At 44.7% G+C, this 23,815-nt stretch overlaps 2 protein-coding genes across 4 annotated transcripts in view; one reads left to right on the top strand and one right to left on the bottom strand.

The window, feature by feature from the left end:
* Positions 1-329: 329 nt before the first annotated feature.
* LOC134338702 (testis-specific serine/threonine-protein kinase 3-like) lies at positions 330-9,020 on the top strand. Its single transcript, XM_063034745.1, has 2 exons — positions 330-559; positions 7,234-9,020. The coding sequence occupies exons 1-2, from the start codon at positions 415-417 to the stop codon at positions 7,899-7,901; spliced, it is 813 nt and encodes a 270-aa protein (XP_062890815.1). The 5' UTR covers positions 330-414; the 3' UTR covers positions 7,902-9,020.
* A 1,288-nt stretch (positions 9,021-10,308) lies between these two features.
* Positions 10,309-23,815, bottom strand: part of bsdc1 (BSD domain containing 1) — a 46,359-nt gene continuing 32,852 nt past the window's right edge. For all 3 annotated transcript variants that reach the window (XM_063034742.1, XM_063034743.1, XM_063034744.1), the window contains 2 exons: positions 18,945-19,048; positions 10,309-12,699 (listed from right to left, as the gene is read on the bottom strand). In XM_063034742.1, coding sequence (XP_062890812.1) covers positions 12,667-12,699; positions 18,945-19,048 — 137 coding nt within the window. In that variant the 3' untranslated portion in view covers positions 10,309-12,666. The remainder of the gene's footprint in view (positions 12,700-18,944; positions 19,049-23,815) is intronic.

The following is a 23,815-nucleotide window of genomic DNA, read 5'->3' as shown; positions in this document are numbered from 1 at the left end:
GGGAAGGTTTGGAGCTGCCCTGGGCGATCTCACGACAGCGAGAAATCGAAAGGAGAAGCTACCAGCGTTGAATTAACGGGTTAACGGAAACAAACCGAGCGTCGGTCCCTTACAGCTAGAGCTGAAAACTAACGTTCACGATTATCTCTGTAATACAGTTGAAACATTAATATCGGTAAATCAGCTTCAGCATAAAGTCTCCTTCGTAACAGCGAAATTATGCCATCACAATCAAGGCATATTTTACCTGCCGGGGTTGTTTTGCTGAGTGGCCACGTCCGGGTTTGGATATTTGTTAATAATGTTCAATTTTAGAAATAATTTAGGAAGCCGGAAAAGGTTGGTTAGGTTCTGTGGAACTGGGTAACTGAGGAATGTGATCGCTGAAATTGGTAGGACAGTGGATGAAAAGCGATGGACAAGCTGCTGTTGTCGAAAGGATACCAGCTGGGGAACACCATCGGGGAGGGAACTTACTCCAAAGTCAAGGAAGCTTACAGCAAGCGCCTGCAGACCAAAGTGGCCATTAAAATCATCAACCAGCGGACTGCGCCCAAGGGTAAGAATTTACCGGCGAGCTCGGAAAGCTGAGTTTATTGTACATGTGGGCATAGGCGCAATGAAAAACCTACTTGCACCAGCATCACTGGCACATAGAGTCAGATAAGCAGCATTCACAAGAAAAATGTCATAAATTAAACTAGAGTCACAGAGAAGTATAGCACAGAAACAGGCCCTTCTGCCCATCTAGTCCGTGCCGAACCATCTAAGCTTCACCCCGTCGATGGGAATAGGCAGTTCAAATGGGTTGGCATGGACTAGATAGCAGAAGGACCTGTTTCCGTGCTGTACTCCTCTATGATCTGCAACGGAACCACAGGCCTACCATCCATGTACTTTTGCAAATTTCTCTTAAACGTTGAAAGCGACTTCGCATGCACCACTTGCGTTGGCAGCTCGCCACACACTCTCACCACCCTCTGAGTGAAGAAGTTTCCCCAAAGGTTCCCCTTAAACTTTTCAGCTTTCACCGTTGCTCACGACTTCTGGTTGTACTCCCACCCAACCTCAGCGGAAAAAGCCTGGTTGCATTTACCCTGTCATATGCCTCATAATTTTGTATACTCCTATCAAATCTCCCCTCAAACTTCTACGGTCCAGGGAATGAAATCCTAACCTATTCAAACTTTCCTTATAACTCAGGTCGTCCAGTCAAGGGCAACAGCCTTGAGAGATTTTTCACACGAGATTCCCCAGATGCTGCAAATCTTGAACAACACACTCAAAATGCTGGAGGAACTCAGCGTGTCCGGGGACATCCATGGAGGGGAATTAACAGTAGGGCTTCTGCCCTCTTCCTTTCCAACCCTGATGAAGGAGTTCACCCTGAAACGTTAACTGTTCATTTGCCCGATAGATTCTGCCTAACCTGCTGAGTTCCTCCAGCATTTTGTGTGTGTTGCTCAATGAAATTATACTCAGATTTACCAAAAAAAAACTACACAACTAGGACGAAACCATTGACCGTTGTACAGAGTGATCAAAACTTAGACCCAACAAACAACATCAGCGCCTCCACAACACTAAATTTCGGCAGCTTCCAGTCACCAGATCAGTTTGGTTAATAAGAATTTCCGCCGATGACGGCAGCTTTAATGAAATTGCTCGTGCGGTGATTAGCCAGGCTTCGGCGCCCCGGCTATTGCTTCAACACAGCCCGTCCCTGACGAAAATGTAAAACACGGCAGCTGCTGGCGTTCTGATTTAAATGTGCGAGATACTCAGCAGGTCAGGCAGCCGCGGGAGAGGCCGAGGCTAACATTTAATGTGACGGCGAAGTCGCAGAGACCGTGGGCTGATGATTCTGGTTTAACTCTAGAAGACAGACTCACCGCAGTCCCGACCTAGGTTTAAACTGGGTGAATAATTTGGGGCAACACCAAGATTGGGGCGCAGTGGACAGGGAGGAAAACTATAAAAGTTTGCAGGATCTGGACCAGCTGGAAAAATGGGCTGAAAATGACAGCTGGGGATTTTAATGCAAGCAAACACGAGGTGTTACACTTTGGGAGGACCAACCAAGGACTTCCACGATAAGCAGTAGGGTACTGAAGAGTGAAGAGAGGGATGTGGGAATATAGGCCCATAATCCCTTGAAGTGGTGTCACCGGTAGATAGGATCATAAAGAGAGCATTTGGTACAATGGCGTTTGTAAAGCAATGTATTGAGTACAGGAGATGGGATGTTATGTTGAAATTAAGACGTTGCCGAGGCATAATTTGGAGTATTGTGTGCAGTTTTGGTCATCTACCTCCAGGAAAGATGTAAATAAGGTTGAAAGAGTGTAGAGAAAATTTAAAAGGAGATTGCTGGGATTTGAGGAGCTGAAAGGTTGAATAGGTTAGGACCTCATTCTCTCTTTTTACATGACTTTTTAACATTTCTTATTGTATTTGCAGCATTTGTATGTATTGCAATGTTACTGTGCTGCAAATCAACAAATTGGACAACATAGCTCAGTGATTCTGAGAATGACGGGAGGCACAGAGGCTTTTGCAGATAGCGTAACACTAGGACAGCAACAGCAGTCTAGGCTCAGTTTTGCCACCGTCTGTAAGGAGTTTGTACTTTCTCCCCATGACTGCGTGGGTTTCCTCCTGATGCTTTCGTTTCCTCCCACGATGTGCGAGTTAGTAAGTTCGATCACAAACAAGAGAAAATCTGGAGCTACTGGAACCCACACAAATTGCTGGAAGAATACAGCAGGCTAGACTTGATGGTGAGGACAATATGAGTGAGGTTGATGTTCTGGAGCATGTTGATATTAAGGGAGAGGAGGTGTTGGAGTTGTTAAAATACATTAGGACGAATAAAGCCCCGGGGCCTGATGGAATATTCCCCAGGCTGCTCCACGAGGCGAGGGAAGAGATTGCTGAGCCTCTGGCTAGGATCTTTACGTCCTCGTTGTCCCTGGAAATGTACTGGAGGATTAGAGGGAGGCGAATGTTGTCCCCTTGTTCAAAAAAGGTAGTAGGGATAGTCCGGGTAATTATAGACCAGTGAGCCTTACTTCTGTGGTGGGAAAGCTGTTGGAAAAGATTCTTAGAGATAGGATCTATAGGCATTTAGAGAATCATGGTCTGATCAGGGACAGTCAGCATGACTTTGTGAAGGGCAGATCGTGTCTAACAAACCTGATAGAGTTCTTTGAGGAGGTAACCAGGCATATAGATGAGGGTAGTGCAGTGGATGTGATCTATGTGGATTTTAGTAAGGCATTTGACAAGGTTCCACACGGTAGGCTTATTCAGAAAGTCAGAAGGCATGGGATCCAGGGAAGATTGGCCAGGTGGATTCAGAATTGGCTTGCCTGTAGAAGGCAGAGGGTCGTGGTGGAAGGGAGTACATTCAGATTGGAGGGTTGTGACTAGTGGTGTCCCACAAGGATCTGTTCTAGGACCTCTACTTTTCGTGATTTTTATTAACGACCTGGATGTGGGGGGTAGAAGGGTGGGTTGGCAAGTTGGCAGACAACACAAAGGTTGGTGGTGTTGTAGATAGTGTACAGGATTGTCAAAGGTTGCAGAGAGACATTGATAGGATGCAGAAGTGGGCTGAGAAGTGGCAGATGGAGTTCAACCCGGAGAAGTGTAAGGTGGTACACTTTGGAAGGACAAACTCCAAGGCAGAGTACAAAGTAAATGGCAGGATACTTGGTAGTGTGGAGGAGCAGAAGGATCTGGGGGTACATGTCCACAGATCCCTGAAAGTTGCCTCACAGGTGGATAGAGTAGTTAAGAAAGCTTATGGGGTGTTACCTTTCATAAGTCGAGGGATAGAGTTTAAGAGTCGCGATGTAATGATGCAGCTCTATAAAACTCTGGTTAGGCCACACTTGGAGTACTGTGTCCAGTTCTGGTCACCTCACTATAGGAAAGATGTGGAAGCATTGGAAAGGGTACAGAGGAGATTTACCAGGATGCTGCCTGGTTTAGAGAGTATGCATTATGATCAGAGACTAAGGGAGCTAGGGCTTTACTCTTTGGAGAGAAGGAGGATGAGAGGAGACATGACAGAGGTGTACAAGATAATAAGAGGAATAGATAGAGTGGATAGCCAGCGCCTCTTCCCCAGGGCACCACTGTTCAATACAAGAGGACATGGCTTTAAGGTAAGGGGTGGGAAGTTCAAGGGGGATATTAGAGGAAGTTTTTTTACTCAGAGAGTGGTTGGTGCGTGGAATGCACTGCCTGAGTCAATGGTGGAGGCAGATACAGTAGTGAAGTTTAAGAGACTACTAGACAGGTATATGGATGAATTTAAGGTGGGGGCTTATATGGGAGGCAGGGTTTGAGGGTCGGCACAATATTGTGGGCCAAAGGGCCTGTACTGTGCTGTACTATTCTATGTTCTAGACAGCATCTATGGAAAAGAGTAGATGACGTTTCAGGCTGGGACACGTCATCAGCAGTCCTGATGAACAGTCTCAGCATTGCCTGCTCTGCTGAATTCCTCCAGCATCTTGTGTGGGTTAGTAGGTTATTGGTCACAAGTGTAATTGGGCAGCACGGGCTCATTGGGCTGGAAGGGTCTCTTACCGTGCCATATTTCTAAATAAAATAAAATCTTATAAGCTTAAAAATTACGAGGGGTATAGATAGTGTAAATGCAAGCAGGTATTTTCCACTGAGATTGAGTGGGACTAGAACTAGAGGTCCTGGGTTAAGAGTGAAAGGTGAAATATTTAAGGGGAACAGGAGGGGAAACTTCCTGAGTCAGAGGGTGGTGAGAGTGTGGAACGAGTGTTGGATGTGGGTTCAGCTGCAACATTTAAAGGAAGTGTGGATTAGTTCATGGATGGGAGTGGGAGAGGAGGGCTACAATCCAGCTGTGAGTAGATGGAACAGGTCGGTGTGGACTAGCCAGGCCAAAGGGCCTGTTTGTGTTGTAGTGCTCCATGACTATAAACGGAGTCGGTCCTGGTCGCCTGCTTCGACCTGGGAGTTTCACCCAACACCTGGAGTGCAGAGGTCTCATACCCCGATGAACTTGATCATCAATCTGTTTAATTCACAGCAGCTTTCAGTACAGACATCAGGTCTGTTCCCAGTCACTCCAGCATCCTGCACAGCAATAGAAACTGTGATTCACCCGATCATAAGACAAAGGAGCAGAATTAGGCCATTTGGACCATCAAGTCTGCTCCGCCATTTCATCATGGCTGATCTGATTTTCCTCGGCCCCAAACTCCTGCCTTCTCTCCATATCCCTTCATGCCCTGATCAATCAAGAATCTATCAACTTCGGCCTTAAATACACACAAAGACCCAGCCACCATAGCCGCTTGTGGCAATGAATTACAGATTCACCACTGTTTGTAAAGAAATTCCTCATCTCCGTTCTAAAAGGACACCTTCTATTCTGACGCTGTGCCCTCTGGTCTTAAACTCTCAACATCCACTCTATCAAGGCATTTCACTATTCGATGGGTCTCGATTAGGTCAGCCCTCATTCTTCTGAATTCGAGTCAATATAGTCTCAGCCCCATCAGACACTCTTCATATGACAAGCCATTCAATCTTGGAATCATTTTCGTGAACCTCCTTTGAACCCTCTCCAATGTCAGCACATCCTTTCTAAGATAAGGCCCAAAACTACTCACAATATTCCAAGTGAGTCCTCATCATTACGTAGTCTCAACATTACGTACTTGCTTTTTTATTCTAGTCCTCTTGAAGTGAATGCTAACCTCATTTGCCTTCCTAACCACAGACACAACCTGCAAATTAACCTTTAGGGAATCCTGTACAAGGACTCCCAAGTAACTTTGAACCTCAGATTTTTGAATTTTCTCTCCATTTAGAAAATAGTCTCTGATGATTCCCCCCTCTCTGCAGGTTCACCGTGCCTGCTCCATTTATCTTTACAGAACTGTGGTTACCTCCCAGCTTGTGTCTTTTGAAATCTGGAACTTTAAACAAAACTTTTGAATGTTGGTGTTTTATGGTTTTGTGGTATTATTGTGGTGCGATCACAGTTGTACAAGAAAGGGCGGCTAATGTACCCACTAATGCTCCTATACATCTGGTTTAGGGAGCAGGAGTAAGGGGTAACCATTACCTAGGAGATAGGACTGCAGGTACACAGGAACAAACCCAGAGCTGGGAGCTGATCAGAGAAGGAGATGCGGTGGGGTTGGCTCCACAGTGAAGAGTTAACGTGACCACAAAACCACATAATGGATTGGTGAAGGTGGGAACAGCTGTGGGTGGTCACAATGGGTTAATGGACCAATGTGTTCCCACACTGGTGAAGGTAAGGAGACAGCTCCGAGGAACCCCACTGAGTAAAGAATCTAACTTATGCCTGACGTGATTGTTCTGGGTTTCCCAGGTCGTAGGGAATATGGGCGGCGCGGGAGTGTTTACAATGCAATGAGGGAGATGAGGGGGCAAGATTAAGCAACATCCAGAATCATTCCATTAGCAGATTAAAGTCATTAAAAATGGCTGGCATGGTAGTGTAACCCAGGTTCAATTACCACCGCTGTCTGTAAGAAGTTTGTACATTCTCCTCTGACCATGTGGGTTTCTTCCTATTTTCTCACACATTCCAAAGACGTGCGAGTTAGTGGCTTGTTGGGCTGGAAAGACCTGTTACCATGCTGTATCTCTAAATGAAGGGGATTGAGGGACCAGTGGGGAACAAAGAGACAAGCTGAGCATGGAGCCTCTGGGTCGAGTAGGGAAAAGAAACTGGTATTTCCAATCGAAGCTCTGCAGAAATTCCTTTCCATCCACACACGCAGCTCGACCCACCGACTTCCTCAGCAGGTGTGTTACGGTTGGAGTATCCAACATCTACTGTCTCTGGCGTCTCTAGTGTGGATGGCTGGCAAGGCCTGCTCCACCCTGTGACTCCATGGATCCGTACTGTGCATCGAAATCTTGAAGGGTTTGAAAGGGTTAACGCGCATCTCCCGCTAAATAGCGGCCACAACCCTCGTTTTGCACCCCCACCCCCGCCCACTCTCCCCTTCTCTCAACTGGCAGGGGCATTCCATTCCATCAAGTTTCCCGCATAGGCTGCGTTTGCACCCATTCCTCGGTTCTGTTCCCCTCCACATCCTCTCCCCCGTACCTCGGTTCTCCGGTACCCAATTCTCCAGGACCCTGTGCTATAATTGGCCACAAAGCCATTGTTTAAACTGTGTTCACTGTGTTCCCTTCCAGATTTCATTCAGAAGTTTCTTCCGCGCGAGTTACAAATCGTGAAACATCTGGACCACAAGAACATTATTAAAGTCCACGAGATCTGTGAGACGGATGATGGCCACATCTATATCGTGATGGAGCTGGCGGAGGGCGGCGACATTCTTGAACACATCAGGAGGGAGGGTCCGCTCCCGGAGTCTCTGGCCAAAACCCTGTTCCGCCAGCTGGCCCAGGCTATCCGCTACTGCCACGACTGCGGCATCGCACACCGGGATCTCAAGTGCGAGAACACACTGCTCGACAAAAGCTTCAACGTAAAGTTGGCCGACTTCGGTTTCGCCAAGTACTTCCGCAGCGGCACGGGGGAGCTCAGCAAGACCTTCTGTGGGAGCACCGCGTACGCAGCGCCAGAGGTTCTGCAGGGGGTCCCACACGATAGCGTCAAGAGCGACATTTGGAGTATGGGCATCGTTTTGTACATCATCCTATGCGGGCACCTGCCCTTTGACGACTCCAACATCCCTAAGATGTTGTGGCTCCAGCAGAACGGGGTGGTGTTTCCGCAGCAACTGGAACTGAGCCGGGATTGCCGCGACCTGGTGGGGCGGCTGCTGGAGCCTGACTCCAACCTGAGACCTCTGATCCATGACGTCTGCTTCCATCCCTGGTTAGCAGACACACAATAAAGGTGCTCTTCACAGTGGTGCTTTACATTTTTATAGCAGGTGCAGTGGAGTGTGCACTCTGTCTCCGCAGAAGAGGCCGGGACGGCAGGAGCTGCGCCCACTGGCTCTCGCACAATGCTCGCTCCGCCAGTTCCTGGCTCTCACAGATAAACATTTAACAATATCGCCATCCGCTGGAGTGAATGATTTCATTCATGGGGGTGCGGGGGTTCGGGGGGTGGAGAGGCTGGCGCGGAGGTGGGGGTTCAGGAGACAGCGGAGTTTCCATCAGACCCTGGAGAGTCAGTGCCACCTGTAAATACCCACCAGGAGGTAACCGCGGGGGTTAGAACATGAGTTCCTTGGAACTAAACACTGTCGACAACTGTTCTCTTCTCTGGGAACTCAAGGCACCAAACCCCAGGCAAGGATCTTCCTATGGCGTGGTGGGGGGGGGGGGGGTTGGCAGGGTGGCCTGTGAGAGAAAGTCTCCACAGACATTCACACACAAACCGCACCGACGCTGCCGTTAATGACTGTGTCCCAGAAGAGGGCAGCATCTATCATTAAGGACCCTCCCCTATCCTGGACATGCCTTCTTTGGGGTGGTGGGGAGAGGAGGTGGAGGGTTAAGGTACAGGAACTTGAAGACATACAACGATTCACAAACAGCTTCTTCCCCACTAACGGATTTTTGAACGGCCCATGAACCCACGTATTCCTTTTTCCAATATTTATTTATTTGTTAATAAACAATATGGTTAACACGAGAGGGCACAGTTTCAAGGTGCTTGGAAGAAGGTACAGAGGAGACGTCAGGGGTAAGTTTTTTTTAAAAAGACAGAGAGTGGTGAGTGCGTGGAATGGGCTGCCGGCGATGGTGGTGGAGGCGGATACGACAGCGTCTTTTAAGAGACTCCTGGATAGGTACATGGAGCTTATAAAAATAGAGGGCTATGGGTATCCCGAGGTAATTTCTAAAGTACCTACATGTTCGGCACAGCATTGTGGACCGAAAGACCTGTATTGTGCTGTAGGTTTTCTATGTTTCTATGTTATAACTTATTGTAGATTTTTATATCTGGCACTGTACTGCTGTCGCACTTGATTCTGATTTGGACACAGACAGCCTGGGCTCCATCACTAACACTCTCGATCCTTACATCCGATGGCACACAGCCGGACACCGGCCACCTTACCTGGTGAAACTTCTGGAACAGGCGAAAGCTGCAGGGAGATCACCTCAAGTCAACAGTTTCCGGTGGGTGAGAGGGAGTGAGGGGAGTGAGTGAGTGCATATGTGGAGGAGAGAGAGGAACAGGGGAGATGGGGGATGGACACAAGTGGCTCAGAAGGAACAAAGCCCTGCAGAGTTGGTGGCGAAGGGGACGCTGACGAATGTGAAGGCCGCAGGGTGCATGAGGATGGATTACGGGAAAGCTCTGAGTGCAATAAGGAGGAAGGGGATTGATGGGGAGGGGTGGAGGAGAAATTTGAGGTACAAGGAGAAGGGCAAGTTGCAGAAATGCTGGTGAGGAAGGAGCTGTCAACAGAACAGCTGATACAAAATGGAGCAACCGCAGAAGTGTCTTTGGCCAGGAGTCTGTTAAACTATCCCTGCAAATAGGCCAGTCACCAACTAAACCCCCAGAGGGAACAAGAAGGGACATTTTCCAAGAGGTGTGATCCATCACTAAGGACACCCACTATCCAAGAGATGCCTTTTCCCATTAATACCATCAGGGAGGAGGTACAGGAGTCTGAAAACCAGCAATCAATGATTCAGGAACAGCTTCTTCTTCTGCACCATCAGATATCTGAATGGTCCACGAACCCAGGAACACTACTTCACTATTCCGTTTTCCACTAGTTACTCTGTAATTTCTAGTGATTTCACGTCTTTGTACGGGACTGCTGCTGCAAAACAAACTTCATGTCCTAAATCAGTAACAAAACATTGTTTCCACACGGAACTGAGAAAGAGAGAAAATAGGTTTGTTTGAGGGATGGAGCGGACAGGGAATATCTCCGGCCGGGTAAGGCTGGAGCTGCTGTGGGGATATTCTTAATGCATGCATTACTAAATGACAATAAAAGAGGACTGCGTGTCCTCATAATCTAATCTAATAATCATGGAAACTGACTTGTTGGCAGGCCATGCACTCTGTACAACAGGACTTTGATTTTTATATTGCTTAATGTTCTTAAAGCTTTGTAACAAAATCTCTCTAACGGAATTTGTATGTGTGTTGGTGAAGTCTGGGTTCAGGTTGTGATCGTGTTGGCGGAGGAACAAAATAGCATCCCTACTGCACCCAGCAGATCAGCCTCGCATCCTTCAGTGTCGTGTCAACAATCACTTCCCTACAGACACTTGGAAGCTGTTCCAATAAACCTGTGTGCCTTCAAAAACAATCTTCAAACTTCACTGAAAATTTCTTTGGTCTTAAGTACAACCAGAAGTTTATTAATCAAAATACTCAGCAAGTCAGACAGCATCTGTCAAGAAACATTCATGGCACAAGTTATGTGAAGAAATGTCCTGCTGTGTAACAGTCACTCACAGATGGCACCTGAATGTCAGAGTATCTCTAGCATTTTCAACTTTTGTTCCCAATTTACAGTCTGTATGTTTTTTAAAAAGAAAAATCCACCAATTTGTATTTACCTGTTCAAACCTCAACAGTAGGTTCAGAAACAATGGTGATGGTACATTTCCGTAGCAAAGGCAGATCCAGGATGTAGCATAGTGAATATACTCAATGGCCACTTTATTATATACCTCCAGTACCTAATAAAGTAACCACTGAGTGTATGTTTGTGGTCTTCTGCTGGTGTAGCCCATCCATTCCAAGGTTCTACATGCTGTGTGTTCAGAGCAGCTCTTCTGCACACCATGCGTGGTTATTTGAGTTACTGTCGCCTTGAACCAATTTGACCTTTCTCCTCTGACCTCTCATTAACAAGGCGTTTTTGCCCACAGAAATGCCATTCAGTTTGTTTGTTTGTTTTTGGCAGCATTCTCTGAATTCTAGAGACTGTTGTGTGTGAAAATCCCAGGAGTTCAGCAGTTTCTGATATACTCAAACCACCCCATCTGGCACCAATAATCATTTCACGGTCAATGTCACTTTGATCACATTTCTGATGTTTGGTCTGAACAACAAATGAACCTCTTCACCATGTCTGCATGCTTTATGCACTGAGTTGTTGCCACATGATTGGCTAATTAGATATTTGCATTAACGAGGTGTACCCAATAAAGTGGCCACTGATTGGCTCAAAAGGCAAAAAAACTGGGAATGCTGGGAATTAAGATAAAACAAAATACTTTGAAAATACTCAGCAATTTCCACAGAGAGCGAAATAAAGTTGATGCTTCAGGTTGAAGATTGTTCACCATCGATCTGAAACATTTAATCTTCCTGCACAACCTGCTAATAAGTAGCTCCAGTGCTTTGTATTTCAAACTCTATCAGATGCAGATCTTCACAGTGGATGACTGCATTTATAACTTTCTCCACATCCTGTCACAAAACTCCAGCCTCAATCTGAAGGTACGTGGAGTAAAGAGGTTTTCGATCTATTTTGCATGCTTGCCTTACACCCCGGGAACGGCAGCAACACCACAGCTCTGCACCTTCTCATTACTCTACAACCTCTTGCTCCTACTAGGCTGTGGGTACTGTCTAATAACCATCTGGTTGACATTACAACCAGCTGCATTTTTAGACATACAACCAACACAGTGACAATTTCAGTTGGAATAGGTTCTAAAGACCCAATTCAGTCTAGACCATTTGAAACTTGAGTAACAAGTTTGTGTGAACTTCACTTGCCCGTCACTGAATCATTCCCACAATCTATGCACTCAATTTCAAGGACTATCCATCTCGTGTGCTCGATATCTATGCTTATTTATTATTGTTGTTTCAATTTTATTCCCGTTTGTATTTTCAGCTTGTTGCCTTTAGCGTACTGTTGTTGTCCGCTCTGTTCAGTGCAGTCTTTCATTGATTCTATTGTGTTTTTGTCTTTACTGTAAATGCCCACAGGAAAATGCATCTCAGGTTTGTATATGGTGACATACTTACTTTGATAAATTTACTTTGAACTTTAAACTTCATGTTAAGCTGCAAGGATCTTGATTTTTTAAGAACAGTAAACTCACAGGATTTCAAATGCCAGCAGTTCGAGCATCAAAATCATTTTTACTTTTATTTTGGAATGCTCCACTATCAAAAGAGCATTTGCTTCATTGTTACTCTGAATGGAGAAATTCAATTTCCTGTCAGCACTTCAGCTGACATTGGTTTTATTTAAAAAGTGCTTCTTTGACAGAGAATGCATTAGTGAATTAACTTTGTATAATTTAAGTTTCATAGATGCAAGTGCAAATCTGTAAAAGATCTAAGGGAATTTGAATTACAAAACTAATGGTTTTCCATTTCTGAAAGCTAGAAAATGCATGTATAATTTAAAATATATATTGCACAACCAACCAGCCGTTAATTACGAGGAAACAAAACATCATTAGAAACAGTAATGTCTCTCACTTTAGTCTGAACAATTATAAACCATGCTCAAAGTTCTCTGGAATGACATGCTAAAAAGCCTGTGTATGATACGACAGCATGCAGTATAAAAGATGTTACACAGCTTACTGAAGCAATGGCATACAGTACCTGTATATACACTACGGGCTGAGAATATAAACACCGTGTCCATTAGATCAGAAAATAATCAGTTCAAGAAAGGAGCTGGAAAAGGCAATGTGCCATCGCATTTATTCCCAATCCTCCCAATCCTCATCTTCCAGCTGGAACACAAAACAAAACCAGTTTAGAAATTAGAACTGGCCAAGCAGAGCATGTCCACAAATCTGAACAATTCCAAATCAGAGCAATTCCCAAAACAGGAACATGTAAAAACAGCACACAGGAGTTCTGGAATACAGTCCAGATGCTGAAATCCAGAACAAAACTGCTAAAGGACTCAGTGGGTCAGGCAGTATCAGTGGAGGGAAATGGACGGTTGACATCTTATGCCAGGACCCTTCATCCTTCATCTGCTCTTTAGAGTGTGGTTTTTGGAGATAACTTTAACACTGACACTTTGCAAGAACAGGCGTCTTCAGCTGTCTTCTCCTAACTATGTTAGTATTAACCACACAAAACACAAACAAAAGCAAAATGAAGTTGGCTTATAAAAGTTATATCATCTCTGCAGTCAAAATGCACCCCAATGAATACGAGTGTACAGATCAGTGCAGCAGATCACTCGAGTTGACGTGGCTACTGACAGCGATCTCAACTTCACATAGCCCAGTAACCTTTCATCTCTTCCTTACCAACTGCTGCCTTCACCAACCTTCGACAAAGAGTGTTGCTAAGGAGTTTGGGGAAAGGACAAAACTAGCGGGTTAGAGAAATTCAGGAAATACTGAAGTTTAAAAAAAAGGTCTCGTAAATAAGTGGGTAGTAGAAAAATCTTAAAGGAGTAAAGTGCAGGTGTTCTGTGTAAATGCAGAGAGCATTACAACGAGATAAGGTATGAATAAAACCATGATGTAATTGCCTTCTCGGAAACATGACTGCAGGGTAACCAAAGCTGGTACTGTGTTCAACACTCAACATTTGGGAAAGACGAGGAAGAAGAAAACCCTGGTTACATGGGGAATGTAGAAACGTCTTACAGACAGTGGTGGGAATTGAACTCAGGTCTCTGGTGCTGTAATAGTGTTATGCCTACCACTACGCTACCGTGCCACCCAGTGCCAGTCCCAGGCCACTGCCTTCACCTTGCCAATTCAGACTCTGTCTAACTATTGTTGCATGTACAGAGGCTCCTAGTTCATAGTTCAAGTTTAATTGTCATTGAACCATACACGAATACACTCAAATGAAACAGTGTTACTCCAGGGCCAAGGCGCAAAACACAATAGCAACAGTTATACACAGCACAAGGCACATATAAGATAGCGAGCACATGCAAGATAGCAGTAAATACAGTCACACAAAAAATAAAGTTCCCACAGCAAACCTAACATAGCCTTCCATATCTCTCTATCCCCATTGCGTCTTTTCAACTGACAAGACTTCCCACACTAGTGCTTCTAAGATGTCTTCCTTTTACCTTAACCATGGTTTTCTCTCAACCATATTTGCTGCCCTGTCCCCATCTATTACCCATGACAACAGGGCTCCTTTTCCCCATCCTCCTTATCCAAGGAATTATTTTCCTTAATTTTCTCAACCTTTAATTCCAGACCCCTCATCACCCCTTCCTCCTCAGATTTCCCAAATGGACCAGTCCCTTCCCACCATCCAGGGATCAAGGTGGTCCTTCTAGGAGGAGCACAAACCTACTTGCACTTCTTCCAATTCCACACCCACATGGTCTCCTGCAAATGCAAATTCCATTCCGTCTACCTTGGTCAATTCTGACCTTCTAAGCACCTGTCAACCCCACCCTCTTTCTATGGTCTCTTACATTCTCTCAAAGAAACCTGGTGGGAGAAACTTCAGTTATATAGTTGAACAGCACTAAAACCTGAGCTAGTCCTATTGGCCTGCATCCCTCTAAACCAGGGGTTCCCAACCTGGGGTCCATGGACCCCTCAGTTAATGGTAGGGTCTATGCCTTAAAAAAGGTTGGGAACCCCTGCTCTAAACCTTTCCTATCCATGAACTTGTTCAAATCTCTTTAAATCATTGTGATTGTATCCTCCCCTATCAGTTACTCTGGCAGCTCGTCCCACATACCCAACACTCATTTTCCATCTATTTCTGTTGCATTTCTCAGAACTGGAACTCAACAGTTTCAAACAACCTGTCTTTCCTATATTGTCAGAACTGGTTAATCCAGCAACACTATTAACCCAATCACCTTCCCCAGTCACTACCTGATCTACTTTCAAAATTCCCTTTTATTTCAAAATTCCAACCTGTAATTTAATCTGACATCATTCGTATCCGTCCATTTGCAGCCCCCCCTCACCCCCACCTCCAGCCATATTGTTCATTTGTTATGTGCCATGTCGTATGACCTGGGCGAATCCAGACTTCATCATGGCTGTTCTTGGCAAATTCTTCTACAGGTGTGGTTTGCCATTGCCTTCTTCTGGGCAGTGTCTTTACAAGACAAGTGACCCCAGTCATCAATGCTCTTCAGAGGTTGCCTGATGCTAGAAGTCACATAACCAGGACCTGTGTTTACTAGAGCTATAGGGAATGGTTTAAACTAATATGGCAGGGGGATGGGAACCAGTATGATAGAGCTGAGGATGAGGTAGCAGGTTTACAAGTAGATGATGGGTGTAACATGAATGTAAGGACGAACAAGCCAATGACCGGGTACAAATGCAGACAAAGCAAAGAGTTAAATTGGACCACAGAGGCAAAATTCAAAAGGGTGAAGAATGCAGGACTGAAGATGCTGTATTCAAATGCATGTAACATTTGGAATAAGGTTGGCAAACTCGTGGCACAATTAGAAATTGGTTGGCTTGTGCTTGACCCTACTTGGTCAGGGAAAGGCCATTTTAGATTGGGTGTTGTGTAATAGCCCAGATCTTATTTCAAAGTTTAATGTAAAGGAACCCTTAGGAGGCAGATCATAATATGACTGAATTCATACTGCAATTTGAGAAGGAGAAGCCTAACTCACTGTATCAGTATTGCAATGGAATAAAGGGAATTACAGAGGCACGAGAGAAGAACTTGCCCAGATGGATTGGAGGAGAATACTGGCGGGGATGGTGGCAGAGCAGAGATGGCTGAAGTTTCTGGGAATAGTTCACAAGGTGCAGGATAGATATGTCCCACAGAATTGTTCTCAAATGGCAGGAGTAGGCAACCGTGACTGACAGGGGAAGTCAAGGACTGCATAAAAGCCAAGGAAATGACATACAAGGTAGCAAAAGTGAGTGGGAAGTTGGGTGATGGGTAAGCTTTTAAAATCCAACGAAAGCCAACTAAAAAAAGCTATAAGGGAAAAGACTGAATACGAGGACAAACTAGCCAATAATATAAAGTAGGATACTAAAAGTTTTTTCAGTTATATAAAAAGTGCAAGGGTTGATATTGAACCTATGGAAAATTATGCTGGTGAGGTAGTAATGGGGGACAAAGAAAGGGCGGATGAACTTTATAAGTACCTGGCATCAGTCTCCACTGTGGAAGACATTAGCAGTGTGCCAGAGGTCCGTGAGTGTCAGGGAGAAGGAGTGAGTACCATTACACCAAGGTCTTAAGGTGGATAAGTCACCTGGACCAAATAGACTACATCCCAGAGACATGAGGGAGTTTGCTGAAGAGATAACGGATGCATTGCTCATGATCTTTCAAGAATCACTTGATCCCGCATGGTCTCAGAGGACTGGAGAATGTCACTCCATTCTTTAAGAAGGAAGGAAGGCAAAAGAAAGGAAATTATAAGACAATTTGCCTAACTTCAGTGGCTGGGAATGCGTTGGAGTCTATTATTAAGGATGAGGTTTCAGGGAGACTAATGACAAAATAATTCGAAGTCAGCATAGTTTCTGTAAAGGGAAATCATGCCTGACAAATCTGTTAGAGTCCTTTGAGAAAGTAACAACCAGGGTCGACAAAGGAGAGACACTGGATGTCATTTACTTAGATTTACAGAAGGCACTTGATAAGGTGCCACACATGAAGCTGCTTAACAACATAAAATCCTATGGTGTTACAGGAAAGATACTGGCACGGATAGAGAAATGGCTGACAGGCAGGAGGCAGTGAGTGGGAATAAAGGGGCCTTTTCTGCTTACCATCAGTGACTAGTAGTGTTCCTCAGGGGTCAGTATTGGGACCACTACTTTTCACATGGTTTGCAAATGATTTGGATAATGGAATTGATGGTTTTGTGGAAAAGTTTGCGCAAATACAAAGATAGGCGGAAGGGTAGGTAGTGCTGAGGAACCAATGCGATTGCAGTAGGACTTGGCAAAAAACTGGCAGATGGAATACAAGGTTGGGAAAGGTATGATAATGCATTTTGGTAAAAGGATCAATAGTGCAGACTATTATCTAAATGGGGAGAAAATTCAAACATCAGAGGTGCAAAGGGACTAAGGAATCCTCGTGCAAGACTCCCAGAAGGTTAATGTACAGGTTGAGTCTGTGGTAAAGGCGGCAAATGCAATGTTGGCATTTATTTCAAGGGGAATAGAATATAAAAGCAAGGAGATAATGCTGAGGCTTTATAAGACACTAGTCAGGCTGCACTTGGAATATCGACAACAGTTTTGGGCCCTTTACCTCAGAAAGGATGTGTTGTCATTGGAGAGAGTCCAGAGGAGGTTCACAAGGATAATTCTGGGAATGAAGGGGTTAACACACGAGAAGCATTTGGCAGCTTTGGATCTGTACTCACTGGAATTTAAAAGAATGCAGGGGGATCTCATTGAAACCTACTGAATGTTGAAAGGACTAGACAGGGTAGATGTGGAGACAATGTTTCCTCTGGTGGGGGTACCCAGAACTAGAGGGCACAGCCTCAAAATTGAGTGGCGACCCTTTAGAACAGAGGCAAGGAGGAATGTTTTTAGCCAGAGAGTAATAAATGTGTGTAATGCTCTGCCACAGATTGCAGCGGAGGCCAAGTCCGTGGGTATATTTAAGGTGGAAGTTGATGGTTTACTGATCAGTCAGGCATCGAAGGATATGGCAAGAAGGCAGGTGTATGGGATTGAGTGGGATCCAGGATCAGCTACAATAGAATGGCAGAGCAGACTCAATGGGCTGAATAGCCTAATTCTGCTCCTATGTCTTATGGTTTTATGTGCACCAGCTGCTCATGACCATCCACCACCTACTCCCATGGCTTTAAGTGATCCTGATCGGGGGGCTAAGCAGGTGCTAAACCTTGCCCAAGGTGTGACCTGCAGGCTAGCAAAGGGAAGGAGTGATATACACACTCACACACACCCCCACCCCCACTCATCCGTGCCGACCAGTGGACACCCTTCCACATTAATCCCATATCATGGCACACGGTCCATACAGGTGATTCAATTCTCATCTGGACACTGATAGCAGACAGATAAAATAAACAAAATAATCAAAATCAGTTTGTAAAAATACTGCTTCCTCAGTGTTCTAATTTTCCTAGCGACTCAACTAGGTGTAAACTAGTACTTGCAGAAAAAAAAACTCAATCCAAAAAGCAAAAACCTTATAACGACTGAGGCACAACAGAGCAGGCTGCAGATGGCTGGAAGTCGAACCTCTGAGGATAGTCACAGAGAAGCATATGTCTTCATAAAATGCCCTGAAATTTCTCTGAGAAGCATTCTGCTGGAGGGCAATATTGAAACATTCTTCTCTGTCCTTTGTATGATGTCAGAACAGTAATGCTATCACTCATAATGCAATAGGAAAGTAAGACCCACAGAAGACGATCTTGTCCAATAGGTCATGCTTCCTTCTACAAGTTCAAAAGAACAGCAGGAATAATGACCATAGCTTGGAGTTGGAGACTGCCCGATGCAGGGAGGGGTGGAGAAATGCACATTGGAAGTTGCAGGGGATTCAATAATCAAAGGGACAGATGTCCACAGGACCAAGTGTCTCATATGGTTTTCTGTCTACCTAATGCCAGGGCAGGTCTTGCAGCACACAGTGGGACCACCAGAAGACAGAGTGGTGTAAATTCAATCCAGTCATAGATTTGCACAGCATGAAAACAGACCAATTGATCCAACTCATCCATGCCGACCAGTGGACACCCTACCACATTAATCCCATCTCACGGCACACGGTCCATACAGGTGATTCAATTCTCATCTGGACACTGATAAATGCAGTCAGTGACCCAGCTTCAACAACTCTCCTGGGTAATGTAGAAAACATTTATCAGTTTGATATCAGGACCTTCAGCAATAGATGAATTAGATCAGGCATGTTCTTATTAAAAGGTACATCAGGTTGGAAGAGCTGAACGGCATCCCCTATTGGAGATGCTCTGCTTGAGGAAAGCACACGGCAGACAGGACTCAGTTCCACATACACACACAGCAGACACAAGGCAAAGGTATTGTACCTGATCTGTCACATCCACCCGGGACAATGCTAACTGAACCTCTTCCTCAGTCATGTCCAGATCAAAGTCTTTTTCCCAGTCTTCACTGATGTCCGTGCTCGACCCTGAAATAAATATCTATTTAGAATAAAAGCAATCAAAACTCCGGAAATTAATTTTCTTTTAAAGGAAACAACTATATGATGAACTACTGAAAGGAAAATCAATTCCAAAACTTCAAACATCTTTAGTAAATCACAGAAGTATCTCCTCAAATTAGATTAGCACTGAACAATTTTTATTGTTCAACTTTTCTGTACCAAATTTCCTTGTTTCTAGTTCTGTGAAGGGTCTCATCAGGACCAAAACATTGACTCTATTCCACTTCACGGATGCTGCCTAACCTGCTGAGTTCCTCCAGTATTTTGTGTGTCCCCTCTGAATTTCCTGTGTCTGCAGAACCTGTTGTGCTCCTAATGTGCCGAATTACGCCTGCGTTTTGTCTCCACAAGTGTCAACCACTTTTTGTAGCTCGTGCATCTGAATCAGGACGTGTGTCAGCAGCTCCTTTAATCACTGGAGCCCCTGGGACAGAGCATGGAACATGGAACCAACAAGCACTCATTCAGAGTCACCCCATCAGCCTGGCTGATTCAAACAGAGTCACCCCATCAGCCTGGCTGATTCAAATGCTTGTCTCCACACTTCTCCAATGATGTCAATGATTCTGCTTTCATTGCTCTCCGTGCATACCTCATACTTACACCACTCTCCAGGTCAAAATATTCCCCCCCCAAAACCCCCTCTAAATCACCTATTCCCCCTCTGCCCTCTACTCACCACTCTCCGGGTCAAAATGTCCCCCCTCACCTCTTGCTCTGTACTCACCACTCTTGGGGGTAAAATGTCTCCCCTCCCGTCACACCCCCTCTAAATCACCTATTCCCCCCCTACCCTATACTCACCACTCTCCGGGTCAAAATGCACCCCCTCACACCCCCTCTAAATCACTTACCTCCCCCACCTACCCTATACTCACCACTCTCCGGGTCAAAATGTTCTCTCCTCTCACCCCCTCTAAATCACTTACCTGCCTTACCCTGAATATATATTCTCTAGTTTTATCTACACCGATTTAAGGAAATGTTTCCTACAGTCTATTTGTCTGCACCCCTCATAACTTGATATACCTCAATCACACCTCCCTCAGCCTCCTCAACTCCAGAAAAACACTCGGTCAATCCTGTCTCCCCTCATAACCAAAGTGTTCCATCGCAGGCAACTCTGCCCTTCTCCGGTGCAGTAAAAGCCTTTGTGTTCCCTGGCAATCAAACTCACACACAATACTCCGGCAGTGACTAACAAAGGCTTTACAATGGTCTACATCTTGGCTAGTGAAGGCCAGCATCTCAGCTGCAACCTACATCACTTTCCTAGAGTGCCTGCCTGCAAGGACTTCGACATCGAGGTCCTTCCACTTTCAATATAAATAGTTCCCAGGCTACAAAGGAACTGACAAGTCTGTAAACCTATTTACCTCTGATTCAGAAACATCCCTTTCTATAGCTACCCACTCAACATACAACTATGTAATTTATTTAATATTCACTCTACTCCTAATTAATAAAATACTTAAGACCATAAGATACAAGAGCAGAATTAGGCCATTTGGCCCATCGAGTCTGCTCCACCATTTCATCATGGCTGATCCATTTTCCCACTCAGACCCAATCCCCTGCTTTCTCCCCATATGCCTTCACGCCTTGAGAAATCAAAAATCTACTAACCTTAAATATACCCAATGACTTGGCCTCCATAGCTTCCTGTGGCCACAAATTCCAGATTCACCAACCTCTGGCTAAGAAAATTCCTCATCTCCATTCTAAAAATATGCCCCTCTATTCTGAGGCTGCACCCTCTGCCACCATAGGAAACATCCTTTCCACATTCACTTTATCAAGGCATTTCACCATTCGAAAGGTTTCAATTAGGACACCCTTCATTCTTCTGAATTCTTGTGAGTACAGGCCCAGAGCCATCAAACGCTCTTCATATGATAAGTCATTCAATCCTGGAATCATTCTCATGAACCACCTTTAAACCCTCTCCAGTTTCAGCACATCCTTTCTATGAGCAGTTTTGTCTTAATACTCCAAGTGAAGCCTCACCAGTGCTTAAAGTTTCAACATTACATTCTTGCTTTGATATTCTAGTCCTCTTGAAATGAATGCTAAGATCACATTTGCCTTCCTCACCACAGACTCCAGCTGCAAACATAATGAACACCTTAATACATTTTACTGTTCCCTTTGAAAACGCGTGGTCAGATTTCTGCACCTCCAGTCCCACCATCCATGGGATACGACCACCTTATGAGACCTCCCAAAATGCATAACCACACACTTACTAGGATTGAGTTCCACCTGTACGTCCTTCCCATGGAATGCGTAGTTTTCTCCAGGTGCTTCGCTTTCCTCCCACAGACCAAAGACATATCGGTAGGTGAAATGATCATTGTAAACTGTTCCATGATTAGGTTAGCGCTAAATCAGGGTTGTCACGAAGTTGCTGGGCCAGCACAGCTCAAAGGGCCGGTGGTGCCTACTCCGTCTTGTTTTACAAGTAAATAAATCTATCAGGGTCCTACCCAATTCACCAGCTGATCAGATTTAAGATTACCCTCCTCACCAACAATAACCCTAATTTTCCTCTCATCTGCAAAGTTATCAATTATACTTCTTACACGCTCTCTTCTTGCTGCTGCCATCTGGAAGGTGGTACAGGAGCAATAGGACTCACTCCACCACATTCAAGAACAGTTACTACCCCTCAGCCATCTGACTCTTGAACAAAAGGGGATAACTTCACTCATTTAAGGACTTTGTTAATTTGTTATTTCATGCTCATTAGTTATTTATATCTCCATATGCAGTTTGCTTACAGTTAACAGTTCCTCCTCTATAGATTTGCCAAGTATGCCCACAGAAAAAGAATCTCAGAGTTGTACGTGGTGACACGCATGTACTCTAATTATAAATTTTACTTTGAATTTGTTTTACAAACATCAGATGTTCCAACACTGGTCACAGATGTCCAAACACAAAAGCCATCCTCCCCCACCACACTCTACCTGTGTAACTCAGCCAACTTTGGATGTGATTTGCCAACTTGCCTGAGATACCTAAAGCTCTTACTTACTTTTGGAACAACCTTCCAAGCAAGATTTTATCACAGGCCATACTGACGGTCACATAAACTACATCAACCACACTGCCTCAACTTTGGAGCATCCATATATTAAAAAAAATCAGGTGACTGAGGAGGCCAAGTCATCAGGTAAATTTAGGGCAGAGATGGATGGATTCTTGATTAGTCAGGGCATGAAGGGATGCGGGGACAAGGCAAGAGATTGAGGCTGCGAGGGAAATGGATCAGTCATGATGAAATGGCACAGGAGACTCAAATGGCCAAATGGAGTAATTGTGTTCCAATATCTTATAAAGATTAGTTGTGATTAGCTCTGATAACTTCTCTACCACTAACATTAGACTCACTGGCCTGTAAATACCTGGCATTATCTATGCTGCTTTTCATGAATGAAGACACTTCCCTTGCTCTCCTAATGTCTTCTGCAATTGGAATTGGATACTCATTGTCACAGGTACCAAGGACCAAGTAAAAATTCATTTTGCCTAATGTTCATACAGATCAATTCATTACACAGTGCACTGGGATTGTACAAGGTAAAACAAGAAACAAAGTGTAAGAGTTACAGAGAATATCTTCCCTAGCACCTTATTTCTGGTCAGAGAATGTACTGCTTTTGTTGATTTTTACCCCTTTGCCATCCTGCAACTTAAAACTTATTTATTCCTCACTCTCCCAGGATCAATGGAACGCGAAATATTACTCTCGTCCCAAACACTTCCGAGGACTTCCAGTATTTCATTAAAACGTCCTTGTTCCTCACTCTCACAGGGTCAATGGACTGTGAACTGTTCCTCTTGTCCCAAACACTTGCAAGGATTTCCAGCATTTCATTTTGATAGCAAAGGCTTATTATTTGTTGCAGCTGGATCTGTCTCTGGATCCCAGTGATGGGAGAGTTCTAATACAAAATACCACTGAATCCATGTCGAAGTTCTTGCTTCAATGTTCTATGGATTTTAAAGCTCAGAAACCCTGTCTTCAAACCTTCACACCCAGTGTCACTCAATATGCTACTGATCTGTGACCTCAATAGTATATTTCCCCTCTCTCTGCGCCTCTTCTTGTCTTTTCATGCTTGGAAAGCAATCCCCTCATACAACAACCTGGCCTCAATGGCTTTCAGTGGTAGAGAATACGCTATTCTGACTAAAAAAAAAAATTCCTCCTCTGTTGTAAAATGAGATTGAAAGGATAACCTGCCATTTAAATTCATTTTAAACAGAACAGATTCTGCAAGTGTTGGAAATCTTGAGCAACACACGTAAAATGGAAGAACTCAGGAAGTCAGGCAGCATTGATGTAGGGGAGTACACAGACAACATTTCAGGCCGAGACCTTTCATCAGGACTGAAAAGGAAGGGGGCAAAAGCCAGAATAAGGTGGTGGGAGGAGCTGAGGGAGTACAAGCTGACAAGTGATAGGTGAGACCAGGTGTCCCTCCATCAGATTGTGGGTGTTGCTCTAGAATCCAGATCCATGACAGGAGATATACTCTCCCTGCATCCTGCATGTTTAGCCTCCCCAGTACTTTGCATATCTCCACTCTTTTTCTCCAAACCTCTAGTCAACTGAATCTCACCTCTTACAACAGACCTGCCACTGCAGGAATTAGTCTGACACATACAGTACCTCTCACCTTGGGTGAGAAAACAAAAACTCCAGTGTGGTCTCACCAAGGACCT

This window comes from Mobula hypostoma, chromosome 28, assembly GCF_963921235.1.
Source record: "Mobula hypostoma chromosome 28, sMobHyp1.1, whole genome shotgun sequence".
Lineage (NCBI taxonomy): Eukaryota > Metazoa > Chordata > Chondrichthyes > Myliobatiformes > Myliobatidae > Mobula > Mobula hypostoma.
Note: the sequence above shows the minus strand (reverse complement) of the source record. Positions and strands in the feature narration are given on the sequence as shown.

Coding starts and splice junctions, on each gene's coding strand:
- LOC134338702 (XM_063034745.1), top strand. CDS start 415: ATGGACAAGCTGCTGTTGTCGAAAGGATACCAGCTGGGGAACACCATC. Junction 560..7,233: donor CCAGCGGACTGCGCCCAAGG/GTAAGAATTTAC, acceptor GTTCCCTTCCAG/ATTTCATTCAGAAGTTTCTT.